This window comes from Pseudorasbora parva, chromosome 19 (assembly GCF_024679245.1).
Source record: "Pseudorasbora parva isolate DD20220531a chromosome 19, ASM2467924v1, whole genome shotgun sequence".
NCBI lineage: Eukaryota > Metazoa > Chordata > Actinopteri > Cypriniformes > Gobionidae > Pseudorasbora > Pseudorasbora parva.
The window spans coordinates 6460470-6488384 of record NC_090190.1 but is presented as its reverse complement, the minus strand read 5'-3'; the positions used below and the strand labels follow the sequence as shown (position 1 = coordinate 6488384).

Sequence of the window (27915 nt, the reverse complement as noted above, 5' to 3'; positions counted from 1 at the left end):
GCGTATGTGTGGTTTTGCTGGTTTTGGTTGCTGTGCAAAATAACGTTGTTTCAGTTCTTTAATAAGAGCCTGCTGGCTGTTAGACTGTTAGGGCGGGTGACACTGTGAGTTCACCTGGGAATCTACCACTACAAAATATCCCCTCCGTTTCACCCCACCCCAAACATACTAAGAAACCAAAAAAAACGTGCGAGAGATAAGGCGGGGGGTGCTTTACAGTGAGCATGGACTCTCTGGCTCTCTTGATTAATGTTCCAGTGCCTGGAATCCCCCTATCATACGCCCTTCAAGCAGCTAAAAAAATCCATTTCCTCTCTCTTGGCAGTTACAGGAATGTCGTTATTGTGTATGCAAAAGCAAGACGTGCTGTTATGGCTTTTGGCTCCTCATTCTATGACAACACTCAGTGTTAGCTACTAGTTTGCCATGCTGACATAAACTGTACATTAGAAGACTTGAGAAGTGCTGAATGGACCAAACACAGTTAGCTGAGTCATAACTGCCCACCAGAACTCTTACGGAATTATGATGATTCAAAACAGACCTTTCCGCCATTCTCAGCTCAAAGAGGTTGAATCAGGCAGTTTGTATAAAGTAAACTATATCTGTTTTGCATAAAGCATAAAGGAATATCCCCTTTGGGGTTTTTTTTGTGCTGTTTGTCACTTATTAGCTAATATTATATGTATATATTTCACAGTGCTTTACAAAATATTTAAATGCACTTTTATCGTTGTTAAAGATGTTAACGCTTTCCTTGCCAGCATTTTTTGAAAAGTTTCCAGCCACCATCAGCATATTTTATCATTTTCACAAAACGTTCATGTTGTATGAATATCTGAACATTTAATATATCAAAAGAAGGAACAGAGCCTCTGCTTTAAAAACAAAATTTTATTACAGGTTCATGCATTCAATTTTTTATCAACACTTGAATGGGGATACATTTCACTAAAACAAAGCAGCATTTTGGGCAAAAAGCTGAGAAAAACATGTTTTTGTCTATGACTATATCTAGATCGGATTCAGAGCGATGATCAAAACACAGATGAAGTAGATCAAGTTCATCAACACCCTCAATGCTCCGGTCCTATAGCTTGTCCTGGGGTGATATTTTATTCAGTAACATTAGGCAGTTTCGATTTAAATGCTGTTGATGATTGCGTTATTCAACATATGTATGTGTCTGCATATGCTATCACTTGTTTTGCTGCTTCTTCACCTGTGTTTTGATCTGGGGATTCTGTAGTCTTTGAGATGATGTCATAGCACCCCCTACCATATAGCGAAAACACGGAAAGCCAGACATTTTTCCATCAATGGCGGGTAAAGAGATAATATTAAGGACTATGAAACCAGGCTTTAGTGGCTTTACTCGTCTTTAGTACATCTGCTCCCGCATTGTAGATGAGAAACAGGCGGTAAAAGTATTTGAGTAATGTAATTAGTTGGTGTGCTCAAGTATCTTTTTAGCTACTTTCAAAATATTTTAATACATATACTTATTCAAAAATGTAGTCAAACACAGAGTAAAAGTTGCTGTTTACTCCAATTATATTTGTGATGACTAGTGCAATTAGTCGCTACATTTTGCGCCAAACTTTTCTCCAGCAGTTTATTTCTGCTACAAAAGAAGCAATATCAGAATCTACAGGCTGTTGAAGGAACTATATGTTTTGCCCTTGTTTACCTAAACTTGTCAACAAGGCTACTTTAAATGTGTGCATTAGCTGGTAGTTGTGAATCGCATGTGCACCACATCCAATGCAAGTAGACTTTGGCTGGATGGACCACCCATTGGGTGTCCCGAGAGGTGGAGATTAGCCTGACCCTACAAATCTCATGGGTTCGTACCATTGTTGATTGTTAGAACGACTCTGCTTTTGTCCATCTCTGATTGACAGTCTAAAGCACAAACACAAAAGATGGTAACGTTTATTTCCCCCCTTTTATCTTTTTGAGTGCATTATTTAGATGCATTTCCCCCCCAAAACAGACTCATTGGAAAACATGCCTATTACATTGCTTTTGGCATGTTTTTGCAACACTTTTAAAGCGAAATATCCAGTGTAAAGATAAACTTGATTATGGCTACATTTATTATGTTGGTGGTTGTACACTGTCAGAAAAAAGGAACATTGCTTTCACTGGGGCATTACCCTAAGGTGCAAAACCGAAAAGGTACTAATACGCACTTTTAAGGTACTAATATGTACCATTTAGGTGTGAGTAAGGTACAAAGATGTGCCTTTTCACTGTTGTACCTTAGGTTACTGCCCTAGTGATGGCACTACCTTTTTTCTGAGAGTGTATGAATTGTCTAGTCAGTGTCTTTTAAAGATTATCGTGACGCGTATGTCTATGGATTTGTACCTGAGTGAGCACTTCACATGGCAAGTGCAATGTTGTACCAGGTGAGCTTTCGAGCAAGTTTTCTACTTCAGAAAAGCCGCTCGACGTGGTTGTGATGCAAATGTCAAAATGCGTTTGTTTACAAATCATGCACTATGGTGAAAGAGTTTGCAGGTCATAACTTAGTATTGTGCAAGGAACTGTGTGGAATTTTTTTTTTTTTTATTAATCGATAATCTGCCTCTGAAATCACAATTTGTGTGAAATGGGGGGGGAGTTGGTGTGTCACTGACACTAATGTTCTTTTCAGATGGAAACTGCAGCGAATTGTTTTATGTATGTTTTGGAGTTTTATATGTTTTATAAAATATAGGTACAGATATAGGGTGATTGGGACACTTTTTCCATGTCATGTCAATGTCATATCAAAGTGTCACAATCAACCTGAATTCACCCTAAATATAGGTTTTCTTACATGGGTTGATTTTATTTCAGCTCATGTACAGTCAGAAGCTGTGCTTGACACTACGATGCATGCAAACTGTAATCTAGCGATCAATTGCGACCTCTTCCTTTCTACCAAATGGAGTGATTGTAAAAATGGAGGCAGCTGGGATTGTCCCATGAAAGCGATTAGGATCCCGCTCAAGCAAACATCATGTGCACCGCATTGCTCATGAAATTGGATTTACAGAACAGCAGGCAAATGCCTCAGATCATTATTCCGACTGATTGTTGTACAATCTTTACATCTTTTAAGTGTTAAGCAAGCATACTTGAATCTATTGCTATGCTTCTTCTGCAAGACCTTCAAACATTTTTGCATTAAACAAAGTGAATGGGCTTCCCTTGGCCATTTATCGTCTTATAAAACATATTTATATGCCTTTCTGAAGTGGTTGCCATCTGCAGAAGTGATCCAAAAGCACACTAGAATCCTGCAAGGCCAAGCTGCTTTCGGTGGGTTGTGTAGATTTGGTGAACAAGTGGCTGTCATGGCGCAAATTATGCTAAGATAAAAAAGAATCCCTCTTTTCCTGCAACCGTTTTCGGCATACCGCAAACTTCATAACAGTTTGTGCTGTGGGAGTCCTGTGGGCCCTGTCACTTCCTTCCCCTCTGATGGTAGAATGAATCCCTTATGTTTGTATCACCTAGCACCCAAAGCTTGCTAGACTCTCGTCCTCTAACCCCAACCATCCCACAATTCAATGCTGATTGAGTTTCAGTGAACATATGTGGATAATGGATACATTGAAATATGATGCTGATTGTTTCATTTGACATCTAATGAAGTTGGGGCTTTAGTTTACAAATACATGATTGAGCCAATGTTTTTAAGGTTTCAAAACAAATATTTATGAGCCATTTGTTTTAATGAATAATTTTTGAAGATTCAAACTCAGGACTTACAAGGTTGAATCATTCAACCTGATCAAATCATGCAAATAATGTGGTTCAATTCACAAACAAATTATATGATGTACTAATTCCTTTAACCTGGTGTGACCATGTATAGCCTGATTCACGAATAAATGACTCTTATGAGGTGATTTCTTTTTAAGGAATCATACAAGGCTCAAGCAACCGGTTTGAATCAGACCGTTTGAGCTGATTCACAAATGAATGACTCCTATGAGTTAGTTCTTAATGGTCCAAAAAAGACCCAAACTGATGATTCTGACTGAATCACACTAACACATGGCTTTTTGATTTCAGGAACAAATGACTCTTTTGATCCAGTTCTTTTAAATAATTGTTCTCAAAGACTTGCCAACTCATGACTTACAGCTTTCTTCTGACTGATATATTCGCACAAACAAATTTTTACTAGCCAGAATCGTTCTTAAAGATTCAAACTCAAGACTTTGAAGCAAGTTTAAATCATTCTGCCTGATTACATTATGCAAATAATGTGGTTTAATTCGCAAACAAATGATCGTATGAACCAATTCCTTTTGTGTATCGAAATGGCACTTGAAAATAAGTTCTAAAGGACTCACAAGTTACAATCTGAATTAGTATGAATAGTGAGTAAACTCACAGAATCTGTTTAGTAAGCTGCCTAAGATTTTGGACGTAGCTAGTGATGTAAGCAAGTTTTGAAAAATATAATTTATTTGTTTATATTTGAGTTTTGATCAACTTACACACAAATTGATGGGCACTTAATCCTTTTATGACAACTGTAACAATGTACAGTTCAATACAACAGATCAATGAGATGAGCAAAGCTTTTTTGGCTATCCAAACAGCTTGACCGAGAATGGCCACAGTCCAACAAACTGATAATGCAATTAACGGTCAACTCCATCTGTCCTCTCATTAAGCACGTCTGGTCAGATTTGCAGTCAGAGACTCACGCCTCTTCTAATCTGTCCTGGGTGCAGGCTGTTGCAGATGATAATCATTGTGATGTGAGCATGAATAGGAAGAGGCGCACAGACAACCTGTTGTTTAAAAGTCCCTGCTCTGACTGAAAATGAAGCTTGGCATCCTTAAATGAGCCTGTAGTTGTTTCAGTACACGTGTGGGCAGAGGAAATGACTCATTGTTCGACAGAAGAAATTATTCAGCCCCTTTTAAGAAATGAATCTGCTTAATGGGATTTCCATTTTAAGCTGAGCTTTACTGTCCAGTGCAAACCAACTGCATATCCAATCAGATCTTCCCTTTTGAACTAGTCTGAAGCTTGCTCACGGAAGTCCGAGAGAAAATTAATAGTTTAAACATGTTTAAACAGTGTACTTCTATTTTAGCTTTGTGTTTGGAACGTTTGTTGTGTGTCATGACAACGTAAGCCAGTTATACTTAATTAAATATTTCTTAAAGGGATAGTTCCCCAAAATGTAATGTCATTACTAACCTGTATAATGTTCTTCTATGGAACACAGAAGAAGAAGGTTTTAACTGTTGTTGTCCACACAATGAAAGTCAGTGGGGTCCAAGATAACATTGGTCTACATTTACTTTAATTTTAGGGACAATAAAAAAACAGACACATCATCTTTTGTGTTCTACAGAAGAATAGTAAGTGATACAAGTTTGGAACGAGATGACATTCTCATCATTGTTTGGCAGCACCCCCTGTCCTATTCCTGCACTTCAAAAGAGGCGACACTTTTGCAGGAGATACACAGACACATGTACTTTATTGTTTCTACTTGTCTGAAAGAGTTTTGTTTGTATTAAAGAGCTAAAGTTCTGTCATTAATTACTCACCCTCATGTCGTTCCAAACCCGTAAGACTTTCGTTCATCTTCGAAACACAAATTAAGATCCTTTTGATGAAACCTGAGAGAAGTTCCAGGTAAATATTTCCCCCTCCAACCGGCCCTGCTCGTGAGGTAGTACTTTTTCAAAGTTTAGGAACTTTCGAGGGTGGGACTTGGGCGCTGAACATGCTGATTGGTTTGGCTCATGCACATTTTATTTCAACCAGCTTTTTTAAAAGTCTTTTGCGAAGTTCGTTTTTTGTTTAGTAAATATCAGTCTTGCTCTTTCTGATGGCTCGCGTTTGTCTCGGCCATCTCACGGTCAATGTCCGTATAGCTGATAATAACACATTGTCATTTTAAATCTAGCTTTACAAGTTTTCATAATACGCTTTAGTATCAGTGCTCTTTTCTGCCGTTTTGTGAATTACCTCTTTAGTAAACCAGTACATAACCAGCAAAAGCAGCACAGCTTGATTCTCCTCCATACTTGTTATTGTTGCAGACAGTGTCGCGCAAAAATGATTACTGTCCGTCGCTGACTGGGAGGAGCAGTCGCGAGAATTCTTACATCACTGGACTAAAATTTGCCTAATCTTCACGGTACTTTAGAGCGCAGAGGAAACGCAGACAGTAGCAGGTCTAGGGGGAAAAAGTTTCTTTAAAAAATGTTCCTTTGACACTTTTAAAATGTTCATGAAGAGTTAGTAAAACTAATCCATATGAATTGAGCGGTTTAGTCCAAATTTTCTGCAGAGACATGATAACTTCATATGATGAACAGATAAAATTTTGCCTTTTATTCACATATAAACATTGATCAGCGAACATAAACAGAAGCTAAACTGAACATGCTTGGTGTGAGAACAAACCTCAATGGTTATTGCTGAAGCTCAAACGTGATGCGTAATATGCAGATTAACTTCATTGGTTCTTGAGGAAGCTCAAACATAATGCGTAACACAAGAATGAACCTCATTAGTTCTTGAAGAAGCTCTAACATGCTGCGTAACACGCCAATTAATCGTATTAGTTCTTGAGGAAGCTCAAACGTGCTGCATAACACAATAATTAATCTCATTGGTTCTTGCACATGAAAAAACATGCTTGAGCTTCCTTTTGGCACATTTGATGTGTGAGTTGATGAATGTTATATGTTAATAAAAGCCTAAATTCGATCTGTTCATCATATTAAGCGATCGAGACGATTCAGAAAATTTGGACTAAACCGCTAAATTCATATGGATTAGTTTTGCAATCTCTTTGTGAATTTTTTGAAGCATCAAAGTGGTAGTAGTGTATCTGTCAATGGAGGAAAAGAAAGCTTTCAGATTTCATCAAAAAGATCTTAATTTGTGTTTCGAAAAAGAACAACATAAGTGTGAGATTACAGAATTTTCATTTTTGGGTAAACTATCCCTACCTTTCATGTGACCATAATACTTAGGTTTAGCAAAAATGCAGCCAGGCTGAAACAAGCTATGGGTGTTTGCCATTGAAACAAGTTTTGAAAAGCACACGGGGGGTTGGTATGTTGAGTTTCCAAATAGTTGTGTTTCTTAGCAAGACATTCTGTCCAAATCATAAATCTTAATTATGAAAAATTGTTTAGGTTCAGATGAATCCATCCAAATTTTTTTAGACCAGTCCTGGTTTGAGCTGAGCGCAGCAGCTTGTTCGTTGCCAGACAATGTGCTTCTGCTTTGGACAGACTCGGAGGCAGCGGCATGTCTGGAAAAAGGAAAACATGGCACGCAGGAGAGCACGTGCGGCACACTTTGGGAATGTTTAGATATCTCCCCCGGTATTCCAAAAAGGAGAAAGGAAGAAAGAAAGAAAAAAAACTCCAGCGGAAAAAAGCAGGGGGGGCCTCCAAACACCAACAGATACACAAAGAGTGCAGCAGCACAATGCACGGGGAGCGTCTTATTTGGTATTTCCTGTGTGACCTCGTTTGCTAGCGGTCCGCAGTGAGTGCTGAACCCTTGCTCCCGGACCTTGTCAGGATTATTTGTTGACGGGCCGATGGCTGCAGGCCAACCAGGAAAAGAGAACTGATTTGGGGGTACATTGCAGGATCCAATGGCATCTGGATATTAAAGCCTTGCCTGTACCGGAGCAAAAAAATAAAAAAATTACAGCATATATCAGGAATTTTCCAACTAATGATGTGCGGATGTGGTAGCGCTGGGGAAAAGGAGTCTGACTGTGCTTTCTTTGTTCGCTCAGAGAGGGCCCCATACAGCATTCCTGTAAGCTCTGCATACTTTGGCAACAGTTGTGGAGTTTTTTTTCTCTCTTTACTGTATACAGTTTATGAATGCTGCTTACTTGAGCCTTCATATATCTTTCTCCAATCTCCAAACCTGGTAGTATTGTTGCCATTTTAAATGGATTTTTAGGGGAAAACCCTTGGGCTTCACAATAACTGTGTTTACAGCCCGTTTGACTGGGAGGGAAAGAATGGCTTGTCCGAGGACAAAACATGGCTGGAGGTGAGGAGGGAGGCTTGTTCAGTACGACTGCAATGTGCAAGCACAGCAAACACAAAAATAGCCTGTTCTCTCAGACCAACCGTGAGTGTATAATTCAAATATTTTATTACTGAAACTTTCTGTACCTAAAAATAGCTAATCGTTGCTATTTTACCATCATAACTACTAAATTATGATAAAAAGCATGCAAAAATGCACCTAATCTTGATACGGATATATATGTAAAGAGCGCAATATACAGTAGTCTACGGGAATGGATCACTGATTAGTGAGAAGCTAGTTTATCTTGGCAATATAATATAATATAATATATAATATAATATAATATAATATATAAAATTTAGTAAAAAATATATATATAATATAAATAAATAATTATAATTATTATAACAAGTCATAAATGTTAAATATTTATTATATTTTTAGTATATTATATTAATTTAATACACTATATATACAATATACAACTCTGGAGAAAAAATTAAGAGACCACTTAACATAGATTTCTCAATATAATTCAATTATAATTCAATATAACTGATTTCTATAATTATATATATATATATATATATATATATATATATATATATATATATATATATATATATATAATATATAGACACACACACACTTGCCACAATCCTTGATTTAAATAAATCATATAAATTCATATATATACTATTTATTATTCCAGTGCGCCTAGCTGTTTTGAATGTAATAAGAAATGTATAAATATGCAAGAATTTCATAGTCTGGTTAGTTGACTAGCTATTCATTCATGCAATCAACCAACTAGTCATTTTTGGATGTTTTTTGCTTTGCACATGGCTAGTGTTCAGAGGACTTTCAGGAGCTAGCTAATGATATCACTCACTGATCCATTATCAGCTGAATAATGGGCTATCACCGAGGCTCATTTTTACCGAACGGCATTGTGCTCTGCCAAGTTGGTGGACTTGCCCCTTTAAAAGTGTCCGTGGGCGGCCTGAAAGAATGCGGATGAACGTCTTGTGTTGAAGGGCCCTTTCATCCTTCGCTTCCTTTGAGAGAGACAATGTAAACAGAGGCTCCTAGCCAACTCCATCAGCCAGGCTTATTCTGAATCACATTGTGTCTCTATTGTTTTAAATCTATTGGGGCGAATCAAAAGGAGGGGTTTAGGGGCTAGAGTGCATTAGCTGGAGTGGGGTATGGAGAAGTGCAGGGTGGCCCAGTGCAAGAGTTGAGCCGCTGGGCCGTTGTGGATATGCTTGGTCAGTGGCGCTGAGAAGAGTTTCTTGGTTTCCCTCGTGCTGAGAGGGCCCGGACTGTCTCACCAGATAGGAATGCACAGAATGCTCTCTTTTAATCTGGAGTCAGCCATAGCTGCTTTATCTGACCCTTTTATTAGCGGCCAATTTCAGAAAAACCTCTGTAGGCTACACTGTCAAACAAACACTAGCATGGTTCAAAATTTAGAGGAAGAAAGAAAGACTTTAAATAAGGACACACACTGGAATCTTTTCACTGAAAGGACATTCCTTCAAAAGCAACTGCTATATGCGATCAAATAAAAAACAAACCATATCCAAAGATGAAATATTTTCAAAATGTTAATCCTTTAATGTTCACACTCATGATGCTGACTATTTAACTAACACCCAACAATCAATTAATAAGATTGACTAGTAAATCTATGCTATTTGCTATAAGTTCGGGGGTACGATTTTAATTGTTTTTGAATGCAAGGCTTCATTTATTTTATCAAAAGTAACCATGGTAAAAATAGTAATCTTTACAATTTAAAACAACTGTTTTCTATTTGAATATGTTTTGAAATGTAATTTATTCCTGTGATGACAACATACTGACCCAAACTTTTGAACGTAAGTTATTTATTTTTAATACATTTCTTATAACTCCTGTATTCTGTTCTGCCATGCTCCATTTAGATATATTGTACAGTTCTCATGCAATTAAGATGATTTAAATTTGGCAACATTAGTAGCCGATGAGCACATATTTCTATATAGGAACTCCCATTGGAAATTATGCAGACGTTAAGATAATTTGACGTAATTTGACGATAATTTTAATTTGCTCACTGGTCACTAAATATGCCAGTTGTGACAGCATAACATTGTAGCATTAATTAAACAAAACCACATTTTTCAGCAACTTATACAAAAGCTTTCAAAGGATGTAAGTTGACTTTAACACACCTTTAGTCTCGCGGAGAGCCAGACCGTCAGACTGATCGTAGAAGTTCTGGATTCCATAGCAGCGTTCATCTGACTGACAAAAAGCAAACAATCACAGTTTGTTTTGTTCAGAATCATGTTTAAGTGTGTGAAAATGTAAAGTCACTGTCCCTACAATAACACATTGGCATGTAAAACTCTTGGAAATCTTTTAAAGAGTCTATGCCGTGTACGTTACATACTTTTGAAAATCCAGCATTCACTTGATCTTCATGTGTCACAGTTGTAAACACAAGGGTTTTAGGCATCATGATGGCTATGTTTCCAGGTGAACCATTACAGAACACGACATGCACGTCTCCCGGAATTCAACCAATTAGATGATGACCCTGAAGTGTCATACCTGCGAAACATTGTAACAAATTTCCATAATGCCAGCCTATGGACTTCATTGACTGCTGTGAACGTCTACTTTGACCCGCCCACAAACACTGTAGTTGTAGCTGAGACTGGAAGAGTTTGGTTCATGTGGAGAAGACTCTGTTTTAAGTGCTGTGAATCCACTATTCAAAAGGATGAAGACTCGGCCTCTAATTGATACAGTAAAACCGACACCATCATTATTGTTTGTATCACTGTGTATCAAGTGCTGAGGACGCTACCGGAGCTGAAATTCAGAAATGGTAATGGCGTTTCAAGTGTACGTTTGATCTTTGATGTATGTAAACCTATGGGAGACCTCTAAAATAGAATTAGGATCCTTTAAAATAGCATAATAGGAGCACTTTAAATGTAGTTGAACAGAATTAAATGAATTAATCTTCCCCAAAGACGTTTATTAAATTGCATACTACAGCTTGCTATCTTATTTAAACAGTATGATGATAAAACTGGTCCCTTTTTTGCTCATTTACGTCAGAAGCTACATGGGATTCATTGAGTTCATAGAGTATAAATGTCTATCTAGTGTTTGACATGAGCTTGAATAATGTGAGGACCCTGCGGTGTTCGCTTCCACCGCAGTTTGCCACATTTTGCATTGGTGTCGTGATGCAAACTGTGGCATGTGCAGTTTGACAGAGGAACTCGAAATGTCACAGTGGCTTTTGCCATCTTTGAGCATTACCCATGAGAGAAACATCGAAGAAAACACAGCTCTTGCGTATCATTCTGACATTTTCAGAGTGCATTTAAGTTTTATAATGCCTCTTGTGACGATAATTCATCTGTAGTGCTATCAGTTGGTTCATCTTGTACCTGTGAGGGTTTACAGTGTTTAATCACGGCAGTGTATCTTCACCGGTGCTAAGAGAGCTGCAAGCCAACTAGCGAGATGCTGTGTGAGCCATCGAGTGCATGCCTATGTTTGTGGTGTGGCCTTTTATTAACACACTCATACAAGCGGATATACATCAGCTTGAGCATGTGGTTCTTCCTAGAAGTCATGCAATGTGTACCCTCATTTTTTCTACTTTAGTAGTGTAAGTTTAGATAAGACAACAGCTTAGGGTTTGTTTCATTGCAGTTAAAAAAAAACTCAATATCCAACATGTCAGGTGGCCCTGCAAACTTGTCTTCTGAGATGGTTGGTCACGTTTAACTTTTATATATAATATATATAAATATATATAAAAATAAACAAATTTGAGTCCAAGTTTGACTGAAATGGTTTGACTCAAAGTCATATAAATAATAAAAAAGCGCTGCTTATTGAAGTGAAATTCGACAGAGGAATCTAATTTAGAGTATGTTATGTGCTTTTGCTTTGGTCACATGACAACAAAGAGGCCAAAATGTTTCATTCTTTTTATTTCACCTTCAACTTCCTCCCCATTTCCACTAAACCAGGAAGACTCAAACAAGAAAGCGTCAACACAGCACATGCGGTCCCCTCACTAAATATAGTCTGTTATACATAAGAAAAACGTGAACGCTTTTCACACCATGACCATTGTAACATGAATAAGTCATTTGCTGTTATAATAAGAATGATTTACAGACCCATGCTTTGCATTCAATTCAAATGAATTGGAGCTGAGGATGTAGCTGTCATCTAGAATGAATTCACTGTCCTGATGGTTGTTGGCCATTTTTCTAGATGCCTAAAGACATTATATTGAAATTACATTTTAATTCTGGATTAGGCTTAATATTAAACAATACACCCATTACATTTATGGTAAAAACAAACGACAGCTTGTAATTGCTAGAAATTTACCATTAAAAAATATGGTGACAATGTTTATTATGTGATGGCATATTGTTGCCTGTGTATTTTACAACTTGTATATCATATATTTATGTTATGTAACACTAGTTTTGGGTCCAATTCTCACTGTTAAGTAATTGCTTAGTAGTATGCATATTACTAGGATACCGGCTGTTTATTAGTATTTATGAAGAACATATGAATGCTTTATTCTGCATGACCATGTTCTACATCACTAATTTATATCCAATACATAAACTTAACTACCATAATTAATATTAACAAGCAGAAATTATAAGTTTATTGAGGCTAAAGTGGTAGTTAATAGTGAGAATTGGACCCTAATCTGAAGTGGGAGCTTTTAATAAGTGACAATGTTAATAATACCACTTGATAGTACTTGAAGCACTAAAACCTGCTTTTCACTTTAAAATGTACTGATAGCCACCAGAGGTGGCCTTTGCCATTTAAAGAAAACAGTTGGAGGCAACAATATCTTATATTTTCACCACCATGATAATACAGACGGTAAAATCCACCTTATTTTTAACATAGCAATGAATGCAGTCCAGAATTTGTAACTTGAATGTGCAGGGTTTCCGTTATCATCCACTTCCAGTTATTTTAGCTCTACAAAAACTGTCCGTCATGCTGCTTGACATTGCCATCTAGTATTTGTTGTGATATTTATTTTAGCGCAGTCATTAACAAACTGAGTTGTAGTTCAAATAGTCACATTTACTGCACTTTGTTTTCTTCTATTTATTCACCTGTAGCGGCTAATGAATCGGAAGTCTTGCACATACACAGAAAATAGCTTACTTCTGCATTGGCTAGAAAACCACATGATGAATCAGAGTTTATTGTGAGTAGCATATCTGTAAAACACGGCCAATACTGCTATAGGGACGACACACAAGGTCACAAAACATCATCATGGTAGCACATGAATAAAGGATCCCAAAAATAAGTAGGAAAAAAATCTATTTATATAAAGTATAATTATATGATCTGTCAGGCTGGGATTTTTGGGAATGTCCTTTTGTTTTTTGCCGAAACAATGAATTCGACAGTGTTTTATGGTCAAATTACATACTTTCCAGCCAAAAAAAACATTTCTGTTTGGATTTAAATAGACAACTTCTTACTTGACTCTTGAATTGTCAATATCTTGACCGAGAATTTATGCACCTCTTGATGGAAATAACACCACAACATATGTCCTTCAAGAAGTGCATCTTTTTTGGTCATGATCTTGTATTGACAATGCAAGAGTCCAGCACTCTGTAAAGTCTCCTCCAGCACATCCCAAAGACTTTAAATACATTTAAGGTCTGGACTCAAGAGGTGCCGATTCATGTGTGAAAATGATCCTTCATGCTCCCTCACAACCATTATTTCACAGCATGAGCTGATGAATCTTGACATTTTCATCCTGGAATATGGCCATGCTGTGTCTTCCTACATGGATGTTTATGTGATGAAAAGCATAAGTGTTTGACGAACTGTTCCTAAATATATAACATGCTAGAAACATAACTATCGCAGCAATAATGATCCAGTCACTAACTTTTAAGCATTTACCTATGTAAATCTGAACAGTGACGACTTCTTTTTGGGCCAGACAGTGTATAATACAATGTTAAACCATTTACAGTTTTTTACTGTATGTAAAGGTAACTTAGTTGTCCAAGTTACCACAGTTAAACCAGTCCTTGATGCATCTTGTATTTATTACCCAAGTCAGTGTCAGTGTGTTTTGCTGTAAGGATGACCCTCGGTTTCTTTTTCCTTTAATTCTTCTGGCATACCCTCGAGTCACTGATATTCGCTCCAGGCTTTGCTTACAAACACAGGCCTGACTGATTTGGCTGATAAGCCTGGGGGTTTCTGGGCCTAGAGCCTACAGGGAAGGGAGCGAGAGAGCACTAAGGAGGGAAAGCACCTGGAAGCCGTCCACCCTGGAGCAGGGTCACTGAGTTTTGTCTGGAGGCTGTCCCTACTGTAGCTGTAAACAGCAGAATCAAACTGCAAACTAAGTATTCAGGGCTCCTGCAGTCTGTATAAGGCCTTCGATTAATCGGTGGGGTCTGTTTAGAGGTAGATACAATATAGCCCGAGCAAATGCTTGTGTGTGGACATTTCCAACTGTTATTTCATTCTAACGTGATTCCAATCGATTATTCATTACAATTAAGAAATTGTAAAATGAGCATGTTATTTAAAAAATATAAGGTAACACTTTATTTCAATGGTCCTCTTTAGACATTCTACTAACTTGAAGTAACTTTGCTACTACATGTCAAATTATTCTGCTTACTCAAACCCTAAGTCTACTAATACACTGAGAATTAGTTAAGTTACTTAGTAGAATGTCTAATGTGTACCATCAAAATAGTGTAACCAAATAAAACCATAAAAGACAAAATAATTGTATATAATATAAATAGTGTTTTATTTATTTTGATGTTTTAAAAACAATTGGTAACAATTTTTGATAGTCCACTGTAGACATAAGTAACTAAGTATAAGTCATTTTGCAGCAACTTATAAAAACATCCTTTTATAAGTAGTTGCAGTCCTTGATTCTGATTATTAACAATAAAACACGGATATGCCCACTTCGTCCAATGTGTATCACAACACAACACCCTTAGCCGCCACCACTCATAGCAACACTGATAGTTCAATGAAGCTTACGGTATTATTCAAGTGTATTACCTGCATTTATATAGAGCACTTTCCCTCAGTCTTATGTTCATAATAAAATATCGTTTTGAATGTCCACTGTTAAGGGGTTTTCCCATTCCTGACAGCGGCAACGCTAGTCAGAGCATTTGTCGGTTGTGGCTTGCTCCGTGTTCACAAGTTTCAGTTTCAGTCCTTTCAATATAAAAGTCTTCGCTTCTGACCAACTCAGTCTTTGCCACTATCTAATGGCGTAATAACGTAACTTCTGTTGCTGTTCATGGGCATGGACTATTTTTTTCAGTGGAAGGAAGGCCTATTTTTTTAGTGATTTTACTTCATGAAAGTTGCATTGATACATATTGTTTGGCTTTGATATTTGTATTGTGTGGTAACCATTTTATCAGTACCCTAACAGAGCCCTTCAGCCATGACTTATTCACAATACAGCACAACCTCTTGTACCTGATTGCTTACATGACAACTAGCCGTCATTAGAGACTGTATGCTTAATATCTACTAATGACACTTTATCTTGATGTGCCCCAACAGACATTCAGTAACTACGTCAACTTATTCTACTGGTTAGTTAACATGTAGTTGCAAGGTTACCTATACTTAGTAGAATGTAAGTATAAGTAACTTACACCTGACCCTGACCACTTGCGGACCCCACAGACTGTACACACAAAAAAATAGGGTGTCAAAATTGTACCTTTAGCTTGTTGCTGGGGCAGTACCCTTAAAAGGACATCTTTGTACCTGTTTTACTCCTAAAAGGTGCATATTAGTACCTTTGAGTACAAATACGTACCTTAAGGTACTACTATGAACCTTTTTGTGGTAAAAAATGGTACAACGTTGTTCTTTTAAGGGTACTGCCCCAGCGACAAGCTGTTGTACCCCTAAAGGTACAATTTTGACATCCTATTTTTCTGTGTGTAGATGCTTTTAAACGTGTTCATAAAACCCACATTTTTAGCAGAGCTTTTGATTGATTTGATTTGTTACTTCTTAATTTTTCAGTTTTATTTATTCATTTATTTTGTTGTTGTTGATTGTTTTAAATCTGTAGTACTTTGAGATTTTGTTTAATATAAAGTGAGTTACAAACAAAATGTATAATTATTATTATTAATGTCTAAAATCGAAATATGATATGTATAATTTTAAAATCTGATTTTATGTTGGTATTATATTGTATTTGGACTATTTTTATCTAAACGAATTGTCACTGATTATATAGATAAGAGCATCTACTGCCATTATACTTCAGTGGTTAGTGAGGTCCTGTAAATAAGGAGATCACATTTGTGTAATTAGGGGTTCAAGCACGAAGTGCTTGAAAACCTATTGTATTTGTGCCGGTTTATTATTCTGCCGTAAAACGCATCGTGCAGACCAAACCATAAGGGCTAGAGACTTGAAACTTGCCCAATAGGTAGTACAAAAATCGAGGAGAGGTTATCAAATTATGAGCCAGATTGGCCCATAGGTGGCGCTATAGCGATCAATTGCGCAAAACTGCTCATAACTCCTAGACCGTTGGCCGTAGCCTCAAGTGCCTTGTACCGTTGGAATCCTTGGCTCGAGACGGACCAGACGCATGCCTCGGGTTGGCTCGTGACCTGGGAAAATGTCCGGCTATTTTGGCTTTTTCCAAAAACCTACTCTTGCGAACTAGTCCCTGGTTTTTGGCCAAACCGGGACCAAACCAGTGCAGGCAGATTCTCTGGAGTCTGAATGTCAATAATCATTGAAAAAAAGTGGAAATTTGGGTTCAGGGTTCCTAAGGGCCGCCAAGTTTGAGGTGGGAGGAGCCCCTTTCGACTTAATTGGCTATAGCTCGTCAACGGAACGAGATATTTTCACCAGACTCAGCACAGCTATGTAAGAGCTCATTCTGTGGTCACCTGAAAAAGGACGTGGCAACTGGCCTCTTGGTGGCGCTTTAACTGTTAGAAAGGTCAACTACATTATCCTATGCAAAATGACATTTAAATGACTAAAAAATGTCTGTTCTGCGCAGAACTTCACCAAATTAGCTGAGCATGTGCACCCTATTATTGTAAAGCAGCGTGCAAACTTTTATGGAGATCGGGCCGTCGGTAGAGGTATTAAAGTTTAAAAGGGAAAAAATTTAAATAAAAAATAAAAATCATTTCCAAGATAAATGAGCTGAAAATGCAAAAATCTACCGTGTTCCTCTCTGCCGGCCATGTCAGAACGCTTGATAAAGTTTTTGTAACCAGCAGCTCAAAAATCAGGCGCTGAGACCCTATAGTTTTTTTTTTATAAGCCTTTTTAGGCCCTTTTACGCCTCTGTTATTAGGGGTTCAAGCACGAAGTGCTTGAAAACCTATTGTATTTGTGCCGGTTTATTATTCTGCCGTAAAACTCATCGTGCAGACCAAACCGTAAGGGCTAGAGACTTGAAACTTGGTCAATAGGTAGTCCAAAAATCGAGGAAAGGTTATCAAATTATGAGCCAGATTGGCCTATAGGTGGCGCTATAGCAATCAATTGCGCGAAAGGGCTCATAACTCCTAAACCGTTTGGTCCACACTCAAGTGTCTTATATCATTGGAAAGCTGAGACCTTGGCGAACAAAACGTATATCTCCGATTTCATTTCCGTCATGAAAATTTTTCCGCCATTTTGAATTTTGTCAAAAACCTACTTTTGCGAACTAGTCCCTGGTTTTTTGACATATCGGAACCAAACCAGTGCCAAAATGTTCTGTCTAGTCTGAACATCAATAATTATCAAAAAAAAGTTGAAATTTTGACTCAAGGACGAAAAGGGGCGTGGAAATGTACATTTAAGGCGGAGCCTTTTTTACTAAAGAGGCTATAACTCCAGCAAGAAATGACATATCTTAACCAAACTTGGTACACATGTTTATGGGCTCAGTCTTTGGTCACGATAAAAAAATCGCGACGATTGGCCACTTGGTGGCGCTATAACATGGAAAAAACACAAAAACGGCTATAACCACGCGACCGCTAGTCTGATTGACTTGAAAATTGGTATGCAGTTTCTTGGCCCAAGGTACCATGTCTGTCTATGAGAACATTGGCGCATCTCAAAAAACATGGCCGCCATCGGCCAATGAAATTTGAGCACCTATTAGACAGGGTTAACGGAGGTCGATCGGAACGAAACTCAGTGGACATGTTTGACTCATGGTCTTAGAAGTCTGTAAGAATTTTGAAAGAAATCGGCCACTAGTTGGCGCTAACGAGTTTTATGGCTCTGCAATCACGTGTTGTTGCACACATCGCCAAAATATGCATATCATATCATAGATCTCCTCATGTTGAACAACTTTGCCTCTAGAACCATTGATGTCAATCAAATCGTTAAATAAATATTTGCAATTATGTTAAAAACCTACTTTTGCGAACTAGTCTCTGGTTTTTTGCCCAATCAGAACCAAACCAGTCTAGGACAATTCTCTGGACTCTCTAGATCAATAATTATCAAAAAAAGTTTATTTTTTGCATTTGGATGGCTATAAAAGGGCCAATTAGAAAAGAGGCGTGGCAAAATACACTCAAAAGCCTATAAATCCTAAGGGGAAACTCAAAACTTCACGAAAATTGTTGGTTATATGTGGCATAACATGTTGAAGACACATGCAAAGTTTTATGGAGATCGGAGTATAGGGGGCGCTATAAGTGTTAAAAAGCTTTGAAAACCATGTATTCCCTATGGTGAATTGCCTGTAAATTGTATTTTCCATCTCTGTAATCATGTGGGGTTAAAACAGCCACATAATATGCATATATTATGATAGATCTTCTCATACTGAACAACTTTGCCTCTATAACCAATACTGTCAATCAAATCTTTATTTAAATATACACAATTATGTTAAAAACCTCGTTTTGCAAACTAGTCCTAGGTTTTTTGCCTGATCGGAACCAAACCACAGCAGTATGATTCTCTGCACTCTCCTAATCAATTCATATTTAGACTTTTTAAAGTCACTATTATAATATTTAAAATCACATTTTGTCAGTTAATCACTTCATTTCACCTGATATCTCTCAAATTCATTCAGTGCTTAAAAGCCTTTCATGCAAAAGGTGTCAAATACTTAAAGACCTTAGATGGCTTGAACCCCGCTAAATGCTGCTCGCAGCTTTAATTCTTTTTGTGTTTGTGTGTAGGTTGTGACGTTATGGTATCGAGCTCCCGAGGTGCTGCTTCAGTCCAGCTATGCTACTCCCGTGGATCTGTGGAGTGTCGGCTGCATCTTTGCTGAGATGTTCAGACGCCGGTAAGTGCACATCATCATTGTCTAACTCGCTTACTAATAATCCTGACTAGCTGACTATAAAATGAAGAAAGATGGTGGATTCAGGCGAGTAATTATCAGTTAAACAAGTCAAGCATGGATGACCTGATTGCTTGCATGTGTCTGGCACACAGGGAGCAACAAGTTATGATTTCCCTTGAGTCTGTAAATCTTGCCCTGGGTGTGTCTTGAAGAATAATAATGCTTAACATTAAAATATTCTAAATGCAAAATATTTATTTTATTTATGTTTTTTGTACTTTTTACACGTTTTTTTGTGTAACAATCAATTTTTTGTTTCTTTTTCTTAGTGACAGGGCCCTCTAGGTTCCATTCACACTGAAATTTATTTATTTATTACACACATACAATTAAAAATGTGTAAAATTAATTTTTTTTTTTTTTTTTTTTTTACAAGATAGAAATTAGATTTTTTTTCCCCTTTTTTTAGTTTTATGAACTTCTGTTTTGATGTTGTATTTTATGGTATTATATTATATTTGATCAAAACCCCAAAACGAAAAGAAAAATCTAAATTTTGAAAATAAACTAATAAATAGGATTTTGTAAGGCCACACTGCTTCTGACCACATTTTTGCAGGAGGTTGAGGTTATTAAAACAGACATATAAAAAACCGTCACTGTGGTTGTGACAGACACTGCAGACCTGGAGTGATCCGTTCATCTGTGTGCGGTTTAACGAATCTTTCCAACTGCTCAACTCAACGCTGGCACATTTATTAAAACTGCTCAATCCAGTGACAGCAGGATTTAACGCTTCAACGGTTCTTTCTTTGTGGCTTCTAATGTACTTTAACTGCTTGTAGCATATTATAATTATTTATGGTTCTATTTTCTTTAGGCTTTTAAAAGAGATAGAGATAAAGTTTAAGTTTTACAAATGATTTCTTTCTTCAATGAGAATACTGTATATGAGATGCTAATATCTAGAATGAGGTTCATGAAGCAATTTCTCATTAAATTCAAATGTAAGAAACCCCATCTAAACTGACAGAAAGGCAATATCGATATAGTTATGCATTGAAACAAGTGTATGCAGTGTAGCTTATGAATTTAAACTTGTGAATTTAATATTGATTTGAATTAGCTTGGTTAATATTTTAGTTTAATTCATTTAATTTTGTTATGTGCTTTTTGTCATTTTATCATTCTTTTTAAATGATGGATTATTTAGGTTTAATTTCTTTGTTTTCAGTTTTTATTTATTATTATTTAGTTAATACAAAGTTCTGTGTTATGAAACTTTAGATGGCACAGGCTGACACATCTTAAAGGTCCCGTTCTTCGCGTGTTTTCGAAGCTTTGATTGTTTACAGTGTGCAATATAACATGAGTTCATGTTTCGTGTGTAAAAAAACACAGTATTTTTCTCACAATTTACTTATCTGTACAGCGCTGTTTTCTCTGTCCTAAAAACAGCCAGATGATTTCCTTGTTCTATGAAGTCCCTCCTTCAGAAACACGTAACGAGTTCTGATTGGGCCAGCGCTTCCCGTGTTGTGATTGGACAGCAGCTTAGCGCACTTTGCCCGGAAAGGTCCCGCCTCTTACCATAACGGGGAGATGCAAGCGCTGAATGCGCGCTCTTCTCCACGTGGGAGAGCAACAAGACCACGCCCCCTATTTTGCGTGTTCTTGTGGGCGGAGGGTTAGTCAACAAACGGTTCTAGTGACGTCATTACATCCCTGCACTTCCTGCTGTAGTCCAAACCGGCCGTTCGCTGTAGGCTTTGAAAGGGAACTTCTGGCATTGAACTTTGAGCTTTATAATTTTACAGGTATTATTTATGCTCTAACAGCAACATTTCACAGTAACTAAAGTTTGAAAGATGGAATCGCGAAGAACTGGACCTTTAACTCAATCTGCAAACTTGAATCACATCATTTTCTATAGGGCACATCTGATTGGTTCCTGCTGTATCAGTAGCCGATGAGCTCGCTCCTCAATCTTTAAATACTCGGTCAGCATTCTCTGTAGCATTTGCAGCGGGTTTTTTTCAGACCCTGATATTATGGGTGCTGAAATTTCCGTTGCATTGCAGTGTGGATGTCGACGATTCTGCATTGATGCAATAATAGACCATAATAGACTATAGCCTACTGTCGTTTCCCTGACATTATTCATCACATACGTGTTTCTCACACTAACGAAACAAAATTGAATAATAAAAAAATGTGTTTACAGTGTGTGCATGTGTGTGTGCGCCAGGCTGCGCGTGTGTGAGAGAGTTATTGTAACTTAAGTACACTATTTGACAGTTTCATGAGCTTTTAATATTTACTATTTACTAGTATTTTAGCGATATACTCACAACAAAGTTATTTTTTGTTCTTCACTTAGTGGTAAAACAAAGTTCGAAATATGTGACCTGCGATATACTGTTACCAAACATCTCACACCAGCCACACCGTGGAGAGCGAAGTTTAGATGAAAATGTAAATATGTGCAGCATGCTTTCCTCTCAATAACAAAATGAACACAACCAAATTAATAAGAAAAGCATCTTGGCGTCATAGCAACATGAACAAGTATCAAAAACTGTGTCAGTGTCTCGTTTCATCGGAAGTACAACTTCATTTTCTACTATATAGCTCTCCAAGTGTGTTTATTTTTTTCCGTTCGTGAACATCTGAACTCGACGGACTGAACAGGAGAAATTAACTGGGAAAATGTTCTGTGTGGAAGAAGGCGGCGCCTCCGCTCACACCTATTTATTAAATAATCGCCACGGACCAATGGGAGTACAAAGGTGTTTACTAGCCATAGCAAACTTTTCCTAGTAAGTACACTTGGCAAGCTGTTTCGAACTCCCAAAACAAACTACAAAGAACTTGATCAGTTTGCTCTCTGATTTCGGTTGAAGTATATCAGGGCCTTTACATGCTCACAGCAGCATGTCATGTATGTATTGGCAGTAGCAAGTCCCATACAGCAGTAGCTATGAAAGGGTATCGAGAACCAGTTCCGTTTTAAAACCGGTTCCAAATTTCCCCAGAACTGGGGATTCGTTAAGAAATGCACATTCCGGTTCCGCTTCTGATTTATGTGATTTTTAAACCATTGAAGCTTAAAAGACATTCTGTTTTCTGTGCTGCAGACACACACACACACACACACGCACACAGAACAGCTCTTCATATTGTATAGTCCACTATAATGAGTTCTCTTCCTCGTCCTTTTGGACAGCACATGAACAGACACGTACACACAAATAATGTCTAAACATTCTCGTAAACACAGTCAGTTATGTTTTAAGAATGTTTAAAAGAAAAGACTAAACGGATGTGTAATGGTTCAATTCACTCGCTGATCTAGACAGAATAACTTTTCTAACTAAAGAAATTGCTATGACTTGGACAGACTTGTAAGGTCCAGGAGTTTGCGAACCTTCTCCATCTCTTCCATCTCAGATAGGGTACCCGGATTTAGAGAATCAGGCAGATAGCGATCTATTTATCACCTTGTTTTTATTTTTAATTCCTACACATGGTATTCCTATTTCTTATGCATAATTTATCACTATTTTAATTCATTTCTATGTAAAGCACTTTGAATTGCCATTGTCAATGTCTATGAAATACAAATAAACTTGCCTTGCCCTACTATATTAAATAAAATTAATTAATACTATATTAATAACATAGGCTATAGTAATATATATAGCCTATATTTTATTAATAAAGTGCAGTGTTATTTTACATTTGATTACAGTTTCTGTCCCTGAATACCTGAAAATGTTCAACTATTTGTGTAATCGCTCATTTGTTTATTTGTTCTTTGTGTGTTTACTCATCTTTAATGATGCTAATAAAGGCGAAATGATGAATGATGAATAAAGGCGAAAGTTTCTAGCCTGTTGTTCATGGTATTCAGCTACAATGTTTTGCAATAAGAATAAATGTGAAATATCTAAGGTTTCTTTACCTTTTTCTAATCGAAATTAGGAATCGATAAGCAGAATCAGAATCGTTCAAATTAAAACGATACCCTAGTATTGTGCGTTTTTCCTTATCACTATTTTATTTTTTATTTTTATAGACCCGAAATCGGAACCAGAGAATTTCTTTCGATTACCAACACTACGCGTAGATTTATTCAGCCAAGACCAGACATATTAACATTGTCATATCCATTACCATGCGAAACGCTCCGAAATCGTTTTAAAGCTTCAACTTTAGTGTATTGGCAACATTTCAATTTTTTGTTTAGTTGAAGTCTTAATATTTCTTTAATATTTATTATTATTAATAAACTAATATTTCTGCTGCTTTTTTCCCTTTCAATTATCAGAAAGGTTTTTATTAGTTTTAGTTTGAGATTGTTGACCCATTTGATTCCAGCCTGTCGGTGATGTTGAATTACCCGCTCGGGGTGATTGCGTGGGCTGATGTTTTCCTCTCCTGACGCGCCATAACAAGTGCATAATCGGATGAACAGGGAGATTTCTAATGGAAAGATCAGACACGCACGAGCTGGGACACACTTTCACACACATCCTGTGTTTCACATTCTAACGGGCCCACCTGTCCGCCCCTTCCGGCATCAATTGATGGTGTTTGCTTTGCAGGCACGGTAGATAAACATTAGCTCATTGCGTAATACAATAATCCTATAGTTCAGATAGGTAAGTTATGTTAAGTTTCGAGCACATAACTATCTGTTTAAATAGTGGCTTTTCATTTGTTAATTGCTATATAGAAACATTAAAACATCAGTAATATCCATTCAAGTGTTTGGTTTCCACTCTCTACGGCCGTGTGCCATAAAACGCCACTGTGCTGGGCTCCTGGCATGCCTCCATTAGTGCCTGAGGGTGGGAGGGTAAAGGGGGGCTTTCATTGCTGCTACCAGCACACCTTTTCTCCTCCTGCAGGTGATTAAGAATGCTTTTTAAAAGGCCACCTGTTGCAGATTAAAGGGCACCTGGGACCAGGTTTCTCCTCTGATGTCTGAGAAGTGCACCGCGCTGTAAGCGCCAAACCCTGTAATGGATGTTTTTGATTCACCTGAGAGTTATAAAGATGTGGTGCAGCTCAGCCAGTAACATATTGTATGGCTTTGTTTAAGATGGAACTTTTAACCGTTCGAGGGGACAGCGTTTTCCTGGAGAGGATTGTGTGACGTTGTTTGCTCTGCGTCAGTTGTGGTGTGGTTTACTTTTCTGACGCTCACAATGTGCAAGGAGTCAGATATGCATCCTGTAAGTCTGCATCTGGATGATGCAGTGATCAGTCAGTGTGTTTCTGAATAAAATTCTGCTTTTCCAAAGGTTGAACATATTGCGTGAAGAGTCAACAACATGCAATGGCTTTCAGATCCTTATTTATGCTCTCACAACCTAAAGCTGCTCTCTCAAAAATAGAGGTACCAACTACCAACTATGCATCATTTATTATTATTTAATTTATTCCAGCAAACACCTCCCTAAATATTTAGTTTGTCGTAGGATGCAGAATTGCATTGCATAATTTTGAACTATTTATTCAATGTTCATTTTTTTAATGTTAGTAAATATATGAGTATATACATTGCATTATTTATTACTTATAAAAATTAGTTTATTTTGTGTTTCAGATGAATATATTTTTTTGATTTAAAAAAAAAAAATTCAATGGCATATTATCTGAAAGCATTTGGTTCACCAAATCAGAAACTGGTCATGAAAAAAAACAGGAAATGACACCATACAGAGACCCCTGCAGATGTGCAGATTACTTAAGGAAGTGTATGTAAGATTGTGGCCAAAACTGGTACTGCAATCACTTTCAAATGACTGTAGAGTGGTGTATCCCCCCCAACCCAGGGATCCAGAAGGAACGTTTGTAGCTGCAGCTGTGGTAAATAGAGCCGAGCTGGCAACCCAGATGACGAAACACTACTGACTTCATGATTGGTCGATAGGCGAAGGGTGGTAGCCTGACAAGCCAGACCCACATCAAGATGTTTGGTCTGGAAACTCACCATCGACAGCTCAATCCGAGGGGCGGGATAAAGGGTTGTCTTTCAAACTCCCTCTGCACGCGATAGGATAGCGCTACAACCAACCAGAGCAACGAAGGTGAAGCAGAGCTCGCTGACTGATTAAACATTCGCTGTATCCGGTCGGCAAAACTCAGAACACATCTTCCCTTTTTAAGAATGACTTCAGTGCCGCTCTTTTTTCTTTTAAGAGAAAAGCTTAACTCCAAGTCTTCCAGAGTCGCAGTCAAAGCTGATTCGAAAGACTGCCGTTCGCCAGTTTCTGTGTTTACTAGAAGCACACAAGCGCAACTCGGACGTCATTATGTTAAGCCCCGCCCACGCAATGTGATTGGCCTGACCAGTGTTTGGCTTTTACAGCTCAGAAGTGTTTTGAGAGTTGCTAGATGACACACGCGGCAGATTAGATTAGAAGATTTGTTTCAGATTTATTTGTGATACTTTTCTTGAAATTGTATATAAAGGTTTTTTAAAAGCAGTGCTTTTCTAAGAAACAGGCATGTGTGCTTTAGACTAGATTTGCCTTTCCTCCATCATGGACGCGCTTATTCGTAATTGGCTCGCACCTTTTCTGGCAAACCAGTTTTCACAGATTCAGATGCACAGATGCATTCCAGAGGTCGCGCGGGTGGAATGTGGCTCGAGACTGGCCCTTGGAGCGCGACCCAACTCCGCGGACCGTCCTGGTGTGAGCGCCGTGTGTGCTGTGCCCACTCACTCAGGAAGCCTCTGCCCCGGCATAATGTCTGCCTTGTGCAAAAAGCCACTAATTCGTTCAAACTACCAAGTAGCCCAAGGGAAGGCAGAATTGGCTCTAGAGATATCAGCCATACTTGTTTTGGATATGCCCCCCCCCCCCCCCCCCCCCCCCCCCTGTTAGAAAATAGAACAGCTTTTGTCTGATTTATCTGCTCGGGACTGACTTTGCCTTTGAGGTTTTCAGCAGTTGATGCAGTATGTGAAAAAGGCACAAATAAAGGCAATTTTCTTTTTAACAAGCAAGTTCAAAGTGAAAAGGAACACGAGCATCTGACGTATCCGCCTCACCTGCGAAGAATCTTTAGCATCTTAACCCTATAGTAGTAGCTAGCTAATGATAGTTTAAAAAAATTATTATAAATTTAAAGGGTTAGTTCACCCAAAAATGAAAGTTATCTCATTAATTACTTACCCTAATCTTGTTTGACACAATGTCATTTCCTCTAAAGACCCATAAAGACACTAAAGACGTCATAACATTGGTGTCAATGAAGGCCTTTCTGAGCCATTGGATTTCATCAAAAATATCTTAATTTGTGTTCTGAAGATGAACGGGGGTCTTACGGGTGTCGAACGACATGAGGGTAAAGTAATTAATAAGAGAATTTTCATTTTTGGGTGAACTAACCCTTTAAAGGATAGCAGAGTCCACACTACAACTATAACAATAACAGCACAGAGGAACGATATCGTTGGGATATTTTTTTTTTTAAAGATTTTTTTCCAGCTGATGAATGAATCCATCCTACTTTAAAGGGACAGTTCGCCCAAAAATTTGAAATCTGTCATTCACTTGCCCTCAAGTCATTCCAAACCCGTATAATTTCTTGGTAACCAGACGGGACGGTAGCCATTGACTTTCGTAGTATTTTTTTCTTTCTAAGTCAATAGCTACCGTCAACTGCCTGGTTACCAACATTCTTCAAAATATCTTCTTTTGTGTTCATATATATATATATATATATATATAATGAATGACAAAACTGCATTTCATGCTTAGGATAAACAGGTCGTTATATTTATCATTCTTGGTGTGAACTGACCTGTGGTAACGTTATTTCTGAAAGATAGGCAGACTTTTGTCTGTCTGTTTCACACTAATCTTAAAATAAAGTCTTGAGGGCTTTTGAGACTCATCATGCAAAAATGGAGGCCTAAGGAAATTGTGCACGTGCTCAGTTCTGGCCCTTTGTCTGATTACAGTTGCGATCAAGTTGACGCTCTGATGGCTGTGCAGTTTGTCGCTTGTCCTGCTGTAGGCCGACATCTGGTGGTGGCAGGGGAAATTGCAATCTCAGTTTTTGCAGCTTGGTCAAAGACTTGACTATGAAAATGATTGGTGTAATAGTGAGCCAAATTTAGTTAATAATTCACATATGTCTTTGTTTCTGTACTTTGGTTTTGTTCTTTCACACGTTTAATATTTGCTCTCTCATACAGAGGTTTGTGGAGAGCGAAAGCAGACGGCAGGGATGAATAGCTTTTTTCTCTCTTTTTTTATTCGGTGTGGTATGTTTTGGAGACTGAGCCCTGTGCTTGTGGCTCCTGGAATTTATGTGCATGCCAAGGGAAGCATGCCCGCCCACGGGTGTCCTAACTGGCCTGAAGCCTCAGGCACCAGTAGCAGTCCAGGCGGGTGGACTCCAGCATGTGCTGAAAAAGCCCTCAGATCTTCTCAGCCTCGGGCTGGCCAGGAAACAACGCATATACAGT

At 37.9% G+C, this 27915-nt stretch overlaps 1 protein-coding gene across 1 annotated transcript in view; it reads left to right on the top strand.

Annotated features, from left to right (window-relative positions):
* cdk6 (cyclin dependent kinase 6) overlaps positions 1-27915 on the top strand; it is a 51850-nt gene that overhangs the window by 17130 nt on the left and 6805 nt on the right. The window contains exon 5 of the mRNA XM_067425497.1: positions 19315-19424. Within this exon, the coding sequence (XP_067281598.1) occupies positions 19315-19424 (110 nt within the window). The remainder of the gene's footprint in view (positions 1-19314; positions 19425-27915) is intronic.